Source organism: Octopus bimaculoides, chromosome Z (genome assembly GCF_046866305.1).
Source record: "Octopus bimaculoides isolate indiv1 chromosome Z, ASM4686630v1, whole genome shotgun sequence".
In the NCBI taxonomy this organism is placed as follows: domain Eukaryota; kingdom Metazoa; phylum Mollusca; class Cephalopoda; order Octopoda; family Octopodidae; genus Octopus; species Octopus bimaculoides.
Window position 1 is genome coordinate 10558941 of NC_142944.1, and position 15933 is coordinate 10574873.

At 39.5% G+C, this 15933-nt stretch overlaps 1 protein-coding gene across 1 annotated transcript in view; it reads right to left on the bottom strand.

Annotated features, from left to right (window-relative positions):
• Window positions 1–9056: 9056 nt before the first annotated feature.
• Window positions 9057–15933, bottom strand: part of LOC106873611 (sn-1-specific diacylglycerol lipase ABHD11) — a 229817-nt gene continuing 222940 nt past the window's right edge. Inside the window, exon 6 of the mRNA XM_052973734.2 lies at window positions 9057–9485. Coding sequence (XP_052829694.1) covers window positions 9341–9485 — 145 coding nt within the window. The 3' untranslated portion in view covers window positions 9057–9340. The remainder of the gene's footprint in view (window positions 9486–15933) is intronic.

The window sequence follows — 15933 nt, forward strand, 5'->3', positions numbered from 1 at the left end:
TGAACGAGACCAATTCAAACCAGCCAGATCAAGTGTCTTTTACAGGTTGCTGACAGCATTATGGTTTAACCACAGGAGCTTAATTTCACAGCAAGATTAAAATATACGTTGATTGAATGCACAGATCATGTGACTCCATATCCATTTATAACCATAATCCATGCTGTGTTGATATAATAGGTATTAATTCCTGGTCACTAACCCACATACTTATTAGATCAATTTTGTTGAGCTCGTCATAATCTCGTTTCTAATTTTGCAAGTTGTTCTAGCTACTCGTTATTTCCAGCAGTTTGGATGACTGAAGGCTAATTAAGTGGTGGTGATTCTTTAAAGTTGTTTTAAAAAGGCAAAAATGGGTAGATTTCAATTCTCAACCCTTGTTCCATTCGGTGCTGCTGAAATTTCTGACATCCAACCAAACATGATGAGGCCTAGATCTACATTCAGGCAAAAACAATGTTTATTAAACATCATCACCACCTTCCTCACCATCATCATCATCGGTGGTGGTGGTGGTGGTGGTGGTGTGGTGGTGGTGGTAAGTGATGGCCATGGCACCAGTGCCACCATCACTAGCACCATCCTCATCATCATCTGCATTGTCATCATCATCATAATCATCCACAGCATCATCATCGATTTATGTCCACATTCCATGCCACCATGGGTCAATGGGTTGTCAAGGTCCAAGCCAGATCTTATACAGAGTTACACCTCTCCTAGATGAGTCTGAACACCAAAACTCATTCATACATATGATTTGAGCCTCAGTTTCTGCAGCCAGATGTGCTTTCCATCACCAAACACTGAACAGAGTTTATCATGGCACCAACACTAAAGAAGTTGTCATGTCTTCAGCAGGACAAGACTAAAGGGTCTTCTTGACCTGAGTTGTTCTCTATTTATTCGTCAACCACATTACGAAGTAAATTGTGTACAATTTATTGCAGAACTAGCACTACTGGGTGAGATGGCCTTATATCCCACAAGACAGATGTATCATCAACTGTGCTAAATGTTGTCACCATTCGTGCCAGGCAATGTGATCAATTGAGAGGGTGAGAAAGAAGGCATTTGTAACAGATGAGCTGGTGTGAGGTGGAGAAGTGGGTTTGAGTGTGAAGGAAGACGCAGAGTGATTTGGATGATGGTTTGGTAAAGAAAGCAGGAGATGAACGAAAGTGAGAAAGAGAGAGAGTGAAAGAAGTATGAGTGTGAAGGAAAGGGGAATAGAGTGAATGAGGTGATAATACAGAAGTGAAGGAGGTAAACATTGAAAAGACAGTGGTGGTAGACGATAAGAGAGAATGAGGGATGGATAGGAATAATAATAATAACAATAATAATAATAATAATAATAATAATAATAATAATAATAATAATAATAATAATAATAAATGCCCGGATGCAGTACCAGGCAGTGGCTCTCATGGCTTCTGATCTTAACTGATTGGAATTATTACCAATGTACATTATTTTGTTTTGGTATAAAAGATGGGCTACAGCAAATATACTGCTTAATACCACAGATTTGCTTGTCAGTTGTTTGACCTTAACCAGTTGAGCATGTCCCTTGGTGGCTGATGATATGTGCATCTCTGATCATGAGCAGAAGTAGTGGGGGAGTATCATAGCCATGTGTTGAGAGGGATTCTTTGGGGTTTGAATAATTCACCTTTGGAAACGTGGGTGTTTTGCTCAATATCCTTAAACAAACCTTATTCAGGGACTTTTTGAGCGGGATGGGCTACTCAACCTGAAGAAAATTCTAAATCGGCCCCACCTGCGAGGTCATGCGCTGTTTATCTTGATATGGGATCACCATGTCACACACATATGGTTGCGATGCATGTGCCTGGTGTATCCTTATCAGACGGGTAGTCATGATGGGTATACTGGGCTTCGTATATTTTACCCCAGTGTCACTTTGATGGCATGCACTGCTCTCTCCTCTCACTCAATAATAGTAACAACCACAACAACAACAATAATAACAATAACAATAATAATAATAATAATAATAATAATAATAATAATAATAATAATAATAATAATAATAATAATAAAATCAAACAGTCAAAATGTTAGAAAATAATAGACCAGACATAACAGACAAGGTAAAGTGAAGTCATTTACTAATTTATCCAGCATGTCCGTTTGATTTCAAGATCATAAAGAAAGAAGATGAAAAACAAAAACAAAATACAACCTTTTAAGTGTTACAATCCCTTAAAATTTGAAATTGCAAGAATTTGGAATATGAAAAGTGTAAAGGTCATGCCTATAATAATTGGTGGATTGAGAACTGTAGGCAAAGATGTAGACAAATGGTTGAAAGAGGTTGGAATAGAATATCCTGTAGAGCTTCTACAGTAAGTTTGCCTCTTAGGGACAGCAAGGATTATCAGTAGGGTCCTAAGCACTTGAATGGTTATTGAAAGATTGTAGATACCTAAGGTGACAGGTAGTACCCTCGCTACCCGCATAAATCCTATCAGGAATAAGACCAATAGTGAGTCAAATCAATAATAAACTATAAAACTAAAAGAGTGTGATGGATATCAACGATGCGTGACCTGGGAGAAAGAAAGTGTTAACGATGACTAGAAGTTTAAGAGGAGTGAGGTTTACAGGGTAGTGATGGTAAGAGAGCGATGTAAATGTGGGAGTAATTTTGAGGGGAGGGGCAAAGAAGGAGTGATAATTTGTTTCATTTATTTAGTTTTCTTTTTAATGCAATTTTAAATAATTTTGTCTTTATTTTTACCATGTTACATTCATTTATCCATGCTTCATAAAATACGGTGCATAAAATATTCCATGTAAAAATATATTCTAAATTCTTAATATTCTATACGTAAAAAAAAAAATATCCAAATTTTAAAAATTTGGGTATTTTTATATAAAATTTTCTGTAAAACATTCTCTCCTGGTAGTGATTCTGATGATTTATTGCCAAAATAATAATAAGAGAAATAAGGAATAATAAAAGCTTTTATTGTTTATCGTTTAATATTCCAGACATGGAAACAAATCCTGGAATTGAAAGGTCTGAGAGTAAACTTAGCAAAGCAGGAAATAGTGCACCAATCTAGAAAGAAAGCTTTGGCAGCTGATTTCAATTTGGAATGAGGCCACATGCCTGCCCTTGACAAGAACTTTGTTGACTAAGTACTGATATTTCAATATCTTTGCCAGGTGGGAAATACTGAGTCTGTCCTCCCAGGACACTATGTTTGATCATGATGATTACATCATCATCATCTTCGTCTCATCATCATTTAATGTCCGCCATCCATGTTGGTATAGGGTGGATGGTTTGACAGGAGCTGGCCAGGTAGAAAACTACCCCAGGCTAATTTTTCTGTCTTGGTTGGGTTTTTTATGGATAGATGCCCTTCCCAACACCAACCACCCCACAGACTGGGCCGAGTGCTTTTTATGTGGCACCAGCACAGAGAAGGTCGGTCTTGGCATGGCTATTACAGCTGGATGCCCTTCCAAATGCCAACCACTTCACAGTGTGGACTGGATGCTTTTTATGTGGCATCAGTACTGATGGGGGTCACCAAGTAATTTGCAAGACAAAGAATCTTCAAGAGGGGGAGGGGGCAGTGGAGGAGGGGATCTTGTGTCAGATGATGAAAGGTTAGAGTGTGACAGAGAGGCAGAAAGGCAGGAACTGGTGTCTTGCTGGCGAGCTGGCAGAACTGTTAGCACACCGGGTGAAATGTTTAGTGGTATTTCTTCTGCCGTTACGTTCTGAGTTCAAATTTCGCCGAGGTCGACTTTGCCTTTCATCCTTTTGGGGTTGATAAATTAAGTACCAGTTATGCTCTGGTGTTGATGTAATCCCTTTGTCTGTCCTTGTTTGTTCCCTCTATGTTGAGCCCCTTGTGGGCAATAAAGAAATAGGAAACAGGTGTCTTGCTATAGAGGAGGTACATGGTTACCTGGCGAGAGAAAGTGAGAGAGAGAAATGTAACAAGAAAGAGAACAGAAACAGGTGTGCTACTGTAAAGGAGATACTTGGGTACGCAGTCGGAGGGAAGAGCAAGAGAAGGGGAGAGAGAGGGAGAGTGATCAAGAATGAAAGCAGACACAGGTGTGCTACTGAAGAGGAGATACATGGCTACCAAGCCAGGAGGAAGACCAAGGGAAAGAAAGAGAGAGTAGGAGAGAGCAAGAGTGCAAGAGAGAGCAGGAGGGAGATGTTGTTGAAGTGCCAGGGTATACTCACAAAGAACGGGGATCAGAGCATAAAAGGGGAGGGTAGAGTAAGGAGGAGAGAGATAAAAATAGAACAGATAAGAGAAATGAGAAGAGAGAATAGATGGTTATTCAATTTGCTTACAACTGTTTTATGATCATGTTAGTTATATAATAGACTAGCAGAAATACCCGGCTTTGCCCGGGTTAAAGAGAATAATGAAATCTAAAAACGCCGTCTAGACTACGCAACCCTCAACTGTTAGTAGCTACGATACCATATTTCTACATTAATAACTCTCCAATCCATGCCAGCATGGAACATAGACATTAAGTGGAATGCCAGTCTCTCATCTAGGAGGGCCTTGAAATCAATGTTACCAACTGGGGACTATGTGTGTTGCAGTGATAATAAAAAGACCCAAAGGAGGTCTGCAACGAAATAATTTTACTCAACACTTTGCAAGTGAATCAGTGGATGCAAAGATGCGTCTCATTTACTTGACAATTTATGCACCACATTGCAGAAATCACAATGAAAGTATATCTGAAAGGGTAGTCTTACACTGTTGTACCGTTGAATTACAAATAATGCTCATCTGTTATGTTCGGGTTAAAATTTCATCAACATCAAAAATATATGAATTTTCATGGGAGCTATGGCCGTTATACATAGAATATAATTTCCAAATTTCATAAAGATCCGTTCAGTACTTTTGACGTAGTTTTGAATAAGAAAACAAATGACTAATGTGTGTGTTTGTGTGCATATGTTTGTGTGTGATGGGTGTATATATGTATAGATATCTGTATGCATGTATATATATGTATATATGTGTACATATTATGTGTAGATGTATATATATATATATACATCTACACATGTGTATACATATACATGTATATGTATACATATACATCTCTCTCTCCCTCTCTTTCTCTCTTTCTCTCTCTCTCTGAAAGTATCTGTCATTACAGTATCGAAATGTGATTGTTTCAGTTAGTAGAATAGTTTCATTTTTAAAGTGAAAGTATTTGACATGAGTGTTTTTGTTTCACTTTTGACACGTAATACTTAAATAGTGGAGGAGATATTATGTTGCTGTGGGCTCGAACTCTGCAAGAAGTTAAAATTTTTTTTGACTAAAACACAACTGGAACCCTAAGTAAGGCATCTGTAAAATTTGAATGAAATTGGTTGCGTAGTTCTCGAGTTTTAGGGATTCACACAGACAGACAGACAGACAGACACACATTCTCATTTTTATATATATAGATAATATACTCTTTTCTCTTTTATTTGTTTCAGTCATTTGACTGCGGCCATGCTGGAGCACCACCTTTAGTCGAGCAAATCGACCCCAGGACTTATTCTTTGTAAGCCTAGTACTTATTCTATCGGTCTCTTATACCGAACCGCTAAGTTACGGGGACGTAAACACACCAGCATCAGTTGTCAAGCGATGTTGGGGGGACAAACACAGACACACAAACACACAAACATACACACACACACACATATATATATACATATATACGCCGGGCTTCTTTCAGTTTCCGTCTACCAAATCCACTCACAAGGCTTTGGCCGGCCCGAGGTTATAGTAGAAGACACTTGCCCAAGGTGCCACACAGTGGGACTTGCATATATATAAAATATACATATAAATATATATGCATGTGTACATCCATATATTTATAAGTGTGCTGAGAAGTAGACAAACAGACTAAATCCTCAGAATGACTCGTGGCAGTCCAAAACATCAACTCTGCGAGACAGAACAAGCACCAACCTAATATATATATATATACATACATATATATATATATATATATATATATATATATATATATATAAAAATATATATATATATATATATATATACACACACACACATGTGATAGATGTATTCAGAGAGGTTACCATTTATGATTTGCTTTAAAGAAGCAACATATAAAGCCAAGATCAACTTCAATGCATTGCAGTCCAATGATGGCTTAATTGGTCAAAACTTCAAATTCATTGTCAATAATCTTCTTGCGTGTGTGTGTGTATATATATATATATATATATATATATATATATATATATATATATATACATATTGGAAACTGGCACTCTGTTGGTTATGATGTGCCAGTTGATCCGATCAATGGAACAGCCTGCTCAGGAACTTAACATGCAGATGGCTGAGTACTCCACAGATATGTGTACCCTTAATGTAGTTCACAGCATGACACAAAATGTGATAAGACTGACCCTTTTGAAATACAGGTACCACTCATTTGTGCCAGCTGAGTGAACTGGAACAATGTGAAATGAAGTGCCTTGCTCAAGGACACAATGCATCACCAAGAATTGAACTCACGACCTTACGATCATGAGCCAAATGCCTTAATCACTAAGACACGCGCCTTCTCATATGTATGTATATAATCTTCTATTCTTTTACTTGTTTCAGTCATTTGACTGTGGCCATGCTGGAGCACTGCCTTTAGTCGAACAAATCGACCCTAGGAGTTATTATTTGTAAGCCTAGTACTTATTCTATTGGTCTTTTCTGTCAAACTGCTAAGTTACGGAGACATAAACATACCAGCATCGGTTGTCAAGCAATGGTGGGGCAACAAAGACACACAAGTACATATATACACACACACACACACACACACACATATATATTTATATATATGATGGGCTTCTTTCAGTTTTCATCTACCAAATCCACTCACAAGGCATTAGTCAGCCTTAGGCTATAGTAGAAGACACCTGCCCAAGTGGGACTGGACCCGGAACCATGTGGCTGGGAAACAAGCTTCTTACCACACAACCACTCCTGTGCCTATATAAATATATATATATAATGATGATAATGATGATGATGATGATGATGACAATGATGATGATGACGATGAGGATGAAATATATATACACACACATATATGTATTTGTTTTGCAAGATTCCTGATGTGGAATTGTGTGTTGAAACAGATATTGTTATACTTCAGGTTAGTCATTTTCTTTTTTTGCTAAATAAACACATGCACTGCATATTCTATTCGCTCTTCACCTTATCAGCAACTCTCTATCCCACATGTCTCCTCTTGTCAAGAGAAGACACATGAGATGGAGAGTCACTGAAGAGGTCACAGATGTGTGATGAAAGATTTTCCAGACAAAGGACAATAAAAATAAGAACAATAATAAATCTGAATTGCAGAGCAGATATATAGTGCGTGTGTTTATTTGGCAAAAAAAAAAAACAAAAAAAAAAACTGACCCTCCCGAAATATAACAATATAAATAAGGAAATAGTTTTATTCTTAAATGCAAGATAATGTGAATAATATAGCCAGTGCTGCCTGACTGGTTCCCTGTGCTGGTGGCACGTAAAAAGCACCATCCAAACGTGGTCGATGCCAGCCCCTTGTGTTAACTGGCTCCTGTGCCAGTAGCACGTAAAAAGTATCATCCAAATATGGCCGATGCCAGTGCCACCCAACTGGCTCCCATGTTGGTGGCACGTAAAAGCACCCACTACACTCTCAGAGTGGTTGGTGTTAGGAAGGGCATCCATCTGTAGAAACCTTGCAAGATCAGATTGGAGCCTGGTGCAGCCTTCAGGTTTGCTGTCCAACCCATGCCAGCATGGAAAACAGATGTTAAATAATGAAGATGATGATAATGATGATGATGATGATAATGATGATGATGATGATAGCATGAAGAGGATAAACTATCCTATCATATGAAAACTAGAACAAAACTCACAACTAGTAATTCTTGCAGGTGCACAACTGGATTTTTTTAAATATAATTTTAGGCTTAGAAAATTCATATTAATGCTTGATTGTCTTGAAAAATGTGGTATTTCATAAATTTATGAAACTTGAGTATGATTTTAAAAATAAGATAAGTAAATGTTGCTGTGTGATAAGAAGCTCGCTTCCCAACCACATTGTTCTGGGTTTAGTTCCACTGCTTGACACCTTGGGCATGTGTCTTTTACTATAGCCTCAGGCCGACCAAAAGCCTTGTGTGGGGGTTTGGTAGACAGAAACTGAAAGAAGCCCATCACATATGTGTGTGTGGGGGGGGGGGGGGCTGTGCTTGTTTCCCCACCATCACTTGACAACCGATGGTGTGTTTACGTCCCTGTCACTTAGTGGTTCAACAAAAGAATCCAATAGAATAAGTACTAGGCTTACAAAGAATAAGTCCTGGGGTCAATTTGTTCAACTAAAGGCAGTGCTCCAGCATGGCTGCAGTCAAATGACTGAAACAAGTAAAAAATAAAAGAATATATTCTAACTTCAAAACATTCTTTTAAAAATTTAACTTCCATGTGAACTGCACCATTTATTCTTTCAGTTAACGTACAGGAAACCATGAAGACAAAAACTGGATAAATGCTGCACTGTTGTGGCCACACAGCCTGCCAGAAATAGCAGCAAAATTGCCTGCAAATCACACCTTACTGTCATTGAATAGATACAGCTCTAAATCTCTTCAATCCTACAGGTACACTTCATAAAAACTGACCAGGAGAAAATATAAAAAAACCAATATCTGTCTTTTATTTTTTACCTGTTCTAGTCATTGGACTATGGTCATATTAGGGCATTACTTTGATTTTTTTTTTTTTTTTTTCGTTCCAATTGACACAGAATGATCTCAGTCTTTACATTAATGTCTGGAATTTATTTTATCAGTCTCTTTTGCTGAATCACCGCCAATGAAAATAATATTGTATTCCAAAAGTAAATAAACGTTTCTTTCATTGTGATTCTGTCTTAGAAAATAAAAGCAAAATTTACAAAATTAAAACACAAAAGAAACTACATAAAGAAAAACAAAATAAATAAAGTTTTATTTTCATAATTGAAATTTAAAGCCATATTTCTTTCCCGGAAATTATGTATTGAGAACTGTTGAATAAATAAAAGATCTTATTTCCACTTTGTTTTAATTACAGTACAAACCATTTTTTTTTTGAGATTTCTTAAATTCTTGGGAATTGTATCAAATATCAAAAATTCTTGTTTCTTTAGTTATCTTATAAGGTGTAATAATAAAATGCTTCTCACGTTTTATTTAAAAAAGAAAATAACTATTACTTGTAATTATCTAATTTTGTAAAGTTTCTAAAAAAGAATTAACTGCAGCTAAAAATTCTTTTGGTTTTTCAGAGTGTAGCCAATGTCCAGCATTTGGAACATGTTGTATCTTGGCATTTGGGAATAATCTTTGGATCTCTGGTTCTTCAGGTTTCCTATAAAAACAAATGAAATTATGGCAATTAGTTTCTTCTTCTGTTTCTCACTTGTTTCAGGTAATCAATGAACAACGACCATGCTGGAGGTGGGGAACTGCATTTAAGGGCTTTGTCAAACAAACTGACCACAATACTTACTTTTTTTATATAAGTCTGTTACTTATTCCATCAGGCTCTTTTGCTGCACCATAAAGTTACAAGGATGTAAACAAACCAACATCACTTGTCAAGCGGGATGTGAAACAAACACACATACATACATGCATACATACGTACACACACATGCACACACACACACACATACATACATGTATATATATATATATATATATATATATATATATATATATATATATATATATATATACATATGTATGTGTGTGCACATATGTATGTGTGTGTGTGCATATGTGTGTGTGTGCACATGTGTGTGTGTGTGCATGCATATTACAAAACAGGAAAGTAGAAATTTTTTGGTATCATTTGTACACCATTACACATGTTTCATTTGCTAATAGGAATCCCAACAAATTACATGTTAGATAGACGTGTCAGGAATTTCCTATTAGAAATCTTCACACAGTAAAATTATATAACGTAAAATTATATAGTTTTTCTCCGAAGAATTTTTGATAGGAAATTCCTTACATGTCTATCTAATATGAAAAGCATTACAACTGCTCGTGTCCTGTCTTAATGTTGTCTTATAGTTGAAAGGCCTTTTATGTCTGCATGTGTGTGTGTGTATGTATGTGTGTGTGTGTGTGTGTGTGTGTGTGTGTGTGTGTGTGTGTGTGTGTGTGTGTGTGTGTGTGTGTGTATATATACATATATATACGTCGTCTCCTTCACTGGACACGAAACTCGGCTTGTGAAGACCTGTTGGGCAAGCGAAAGTGAAATCGTGATGGCACCTGTGCCCAGCATTGCCTTCCTGGCACTTGTCTCGGTGGCACACGTAAAGACATTCAAGCGAGATCGTTGCCAGTGCCGCTGGACTGGCTCCTGTGTAGGTGGCATGTAATATACACCATTTCGAGCGAGATTGTTGCCAGTACTGCTTGACTGGCCATCGTGCCAGTGGCACGTAAAAGCACCCACTACACTCTGGGAGCAGTTGGCGTTAGGAAGGGCATTCAGCTGTAGAAACTCTGCCAAATCAGATTGGAGCCTGGTGTAGCCATCTGGTTCACCAGTCCTCTGTCAAATCGTCCAACACATGCTAGCATGGAAAGCGGATGCTAAACGATGAAGATGATGATGATGATGATGATGATGATGATGATGATGATGATGATGATGATATATATATCAGGCTGAGTAAAAAGTAAGCAACGGTTTGAAATTTGAAACATGAAATTCATCTCAATATATTTCAACAATGCAGAAATTTTACTCATCAAAGTAAATACCATTACGATCAACACATTTCTACCAACGAGTTACAGTTTGTATATTCCGGTAACATAAAATCTGGAGTTCTGGAGCTGATGAACTCTTTGAACACACTTTCAACATCGGTTTGATTTTTGAACTCCTTCTTTCACAGGAAACCGTCAAGGTGCTTGAAAAAGTGGTAGTCGGTAGGAGAAAGGTCTGAGGAATAAGCTGGGTGGGGAATAACTTCGTAGCCAAGTTCCCTCAACTTCTGGAACATCATTAGTGAAATTAGTTAAGCATAGTCATGAAGAATGATTGGCCCTCTTCTGTTGACCATTCTGGGACAAAAGAGTAGCAGTTTTTCCTTCATTTTGGCAACTTCATGGCAATATATTTCTGTAGTAATGGTTTTTTCCGGTTTTAAGAAGTTATAGTGGATGAGACTAGCAGTACACCACGGAACAGTGACTATAACCTTCTTTTAGAAGAGCTTGGGTTTAGGGAAGGTATTCGGTGCTTAATTTTGGTCCAACCACTGAAAAGACTGTGTTTTCTTTTGTTTTTTGTTGTTTTTTTTTGTGTGCAGAATCCACTTTTCATCACAAGTTACAATATGGTCGAGAAATGGATCAGTCTGGTTTCGGAAAAGAAGTGACGAGCAAATTTCATATCTGTGCATTTTCTGATTTTCATTAAAATTGTGTGGCACCCATTTGTCAAGCTTTTTTAATTTTCTGATCACATGCAAATAGTTGCAAGCAGTTTTCTGGCTAACTTGAAGTTCTTTTGCCAGTTCTTGAGTGGCTTTACGTGGATCTTTCAAAAAAGATGGTCTTTAATTGAACATCATCGATGACAGATGGGTGTCCACTACACTCACAATCTTCAAAGCTCAGGTCTCCACTGCAAAATCATTTAAACCATTTACAAGCTGACCACTCACTGGTCATTTCCTCACCAAACGTTTCATTGATATTGCAAGCAGTTTCAGCTGCTTTACATCCTTTCTGAAGTTGAATAGAAAACTTGCTCAAATATTGCACTTTGACAGTTCCAATTCAAATGATTGTAACAAGGGTGAAAAAAATATCAATGTTAATCTATTGATACATTTGGGCAAGTCTATGTTTGCATTGTCAGACACATGCAAAAAAAATGTTTTAAAAAAATTCAAAAAAAATTCTGCAAAAATCCAGTACAATTTCTACATGGTTTAAAATGGTGCTTACTTTTTACTCAACCTTATATGTATGTATATATATATATATATATATATATATATATATATATATATATGAATATGTATGTATGTATATCATCATCATCATCATCGTTTAATGTCCGCTTTCCATGCTAGCATGGGTTGGACGATTTGACTGAGGACTGATGAAACCAGATGGCTACACCAGGCTCCAATCTGATTTGGCAGAGTTTCTACAGCTGGATGCCCATCCTAACACCAACCACTCAGAGAGTGTAGTGGGTGCTTTTACGTGTCACCCGCATGAAGGCCAGTCAGGCGGTACTGGTAATGGCCACGCTCAAAATGGTGCATTTTATGTGCCACCCGCACAAGAGCCAGTCCAGGGGCACTGGCAACGATCTCGGTCGAAAATCCTTACACATGTCACGGGCACAAGTGCCAGAAAGGTGATGCTGGGCACAGGTGCTATCCCGATTTCGCTATTCGCTTGCCCCAATAAGTCTTCGCAAGCTGAGTTTCGTGTCCAATGAAAGAGATGACGTTGGCACGGGTGCCAGTCGTCGAATTTAGTTCAATTTCACTTGCCTCAACAAGTCTTTGCAAGCGGAGTTTAGTGTCCAATGTAGGAAAGGTACGCATGAGTAGGCTGGCTACACCCCTGGCAGAGGCCTTGGATTTAGGTCTCACTTGGCTTGCCGGGTCTTCTCACATGCACAGCACATTTCCAAAGGTCTCGGTCAGAAGTCATCGCCTCGGTGAGGCCCAATGTTCGAAAGTCTTGCCTCACCACCTCAGCCCAGGTCTTTCTGGGCCTACCTCTTCCATGGGTTCCCTCAACTGTTAGGGTGTGGCACATTTTCACGCAGCTATCCTCATCCATTCTCACCACATGTCCATACCAGCGCAATCGCCTCTCTTGCACACCACGACTGATGCTTCTTATGTTCAGCTTTCCTCTCAAGATACTTACACTCTGTCGGGTATGCACACTGACATTACACATCCAGCAGAGCATACTGGCTTCATTCCTTACGAGCTTACACATGTCCTCAGCAGTCACAGCCCATGTTTCACTGCCATGTAGCATGGCTGTTCGTACACATGCGTCATACAGTCTGCCTTTTACTCTGAGTGAGAGTCCCTTTGTCGCCAGCAGAGGTAAGAGCTCTCTGAACTTTGCCCAGGCTATTCTTATTCTACTAGCTACACTTTCAGCGCACCCACCCCCACTACTAACTTGGTCACCCAGATAGTGGAAGCTATCAACTACCTCTAGTTTTTCTTCCTGGAATGAGACAGAAGTTGTTTCCTGTTTATTGCACCTGAACATCTGCCACATACAAAAACTAACTTCCTAGTTAACCTGCCTTTGATATTGCTGCACCTCTTATGTGTCCATAGCTTGCACTGGGTACATCTTATAGAGTTACTACCTACTCCTTTTCTACATACTGAGCTGGGCCATCTACCTGAAGGGGTTTGTGTTTTATCTGCCTTCCTACTTATTAGGATTTTGGTTTTAGCTAGGTTGACTCTAAGGCCCTTCAATTCTAGTCCTTACTTCCACACCTGAAACTTCTCTAGTTCTGATAGTGACTCCGCAATTAGTGCAAGGTCATCAGCATAGAGGAGCTCCAGGGGGCATCCTGTCTTGAATTCCTTTGTGATCGCCTGGAGGACTATGATAAATAGGAGGGGGCTGAGGACAGAACCTTGGTGAACCCCTACCTCTACCTGGAATTTATTACTGTACTCATTTCCAACCCTCACCTTACTGACAGCATCTCTGTACATGGCTCGCACAGCTCTCACTAACCATTCTTCTATCCCAAGTTTCCTCATTGACCACCAGAAAAGGGATCGGGGGACCCTGTCAAAGGCTTTCTCCATGTCAACGAAAGCTAGGTACAGAGGTTTATCCTTGGCTAGGTATTTCTCCTGCAGCTGTCTTACAAGAAATATGGCGTCAGTGGTGCTTTTTCCTGGAACAAACCCAAACTGCATCTCATCTAAATTGATTCGCTCCCTAATTAGTTGAGCTATGACCCTCTCCGTGACTTTCATAACTTGATCTAATAACTTGATGCCTTTGTAATTATTTGTATCTAAAGTGTCACCTTTACCTTTGTAGCAGTTGACTATGGTGCTGCTACACCAGTCATTGGGTATGGCTCCTTCATGTATCACCTGGTTCATAATACGGGTGACTAGGTTATAGCCGACACTGCCAGATATTTTGAGCATCTCTGCAGTGATTCTTGATGGGCCGGGGGCTTTCTCTGTCTTCATACTCTTAATTGCTTTATCTACCATGGTACTGTCAACTCGGATAGCTGGTCCCTCTGTTGGGTCGACATACGGCAGACTCTCTTTCTCCCATTCATTCTCTTTATTAAGCAATCTATCGTAGTGGCATCTCCAGACCTCTTTCTTTGCATCCTCATTTAATGCAAGCGTACCATCATCCATGCGAACACATTTCTCTCCTACGACATCACTATTCTCTCTCCTACACTGTCTTGCAACACGAAATACCTCAAGTCTTTGGTCCTCAAGGCACAGAACATTGGCAAATCTTTTCTTATTTGCTTCCCCTCTGGCTAAATAAACTTGTCACCTAGCTTCCCTTCTGGCAGATTGGTACAATTCCCTGCTACCACCGTTCTTCCAGTCTTTCCAAGCCTGTTTCTTTTGTCTAATAGCCCTGTCTATCTCCTTGTTCCACCACCACGTTACTCTAGGTCGAGAGGGGATTTTACCCCAGCCACAGATCTGGTTGGTGGCTCTCAGCAGGTTGTCCTGCAGAAATCTCCAATTGTCTTCCACGTTGTATGATGCTATATCCCCTTCTATTTCATCAAATGCTTCGAGTAACATGTCTCTAAGTCTCTGTCCATTTGCAGGGTCTTTAAGCTTCCACACCCTTCTCCTCCAAGCCGGTCTACTTCTGGGCACCCATTTTGCCTTGATCCTGAAGTCGCTAACCACTAATTTGTGTTGGGGTGTACATTCTTCGCCAGGGAAGGTTTTGGCATTTATAAGCCGCCCTCTTTCCCTATTTCTGGCGAGGATGTAGTCAATTTGGCTAGAGCGTCTGCCGGATCGGTAGGTGACTAGGTGACAGGCAGGTTTCCTGAAGTTGGTATTGCAAACCATAAGATCAGTTGCATCACAGAACTCCAGCAGTCTGGTTCCCTCCTCGTTGCGGGAACCGAAGCCATAGCCTCCATGTATGCCATGGAAGACTCCAGCACGACGTCCGACATGACCATTGAAGTCACCAGCCACAAAGAGAAGGTCCCTGTCACTTGTCGACGAGGTAGTTTGCAAGAGGGTGTCATAGAATTGGTCTTTCAGACCATCCGGTAGCCCCGGTTGAGGAGCATAGGCTGAGATGACAGTAGCTAGCCTATGATGAAGCACTAGTCTAATCTTAAGTACTCTGTCACATACTCTAATTACCTCGATTACCTTATCAACCCATTTCTCTGCTAGAAGTATTCCTACGCCCCTGACCCTGTCAGTGTTCCCTGCTCAGAAAATCTTGTACCTGTGTTCTTTGCCTGTGAGGAACCTCGCAGAACCTCCTCTCCATCTTACTTCTTGGATGCAGCACAGATCTACGCATCGCCGTTCAAGCATCTCAACAATTTCACCAGACCTACCTTTCAGGGTGCTGACGTTGAGAGTGCCAATCCTGACAGTGTGGGAGGAGTGGGTGCCAGAGGAGTGGGCCCGTGTGACCCTGGGATGGGGGAAAGCAGTGTCGTGTACCTGAAAAGAAAGCTTGCATTTGGCAGAATTCATAAACAAAACAATACCTACAACCTTCATATACTACCCAATCTTTATGCGCTATAT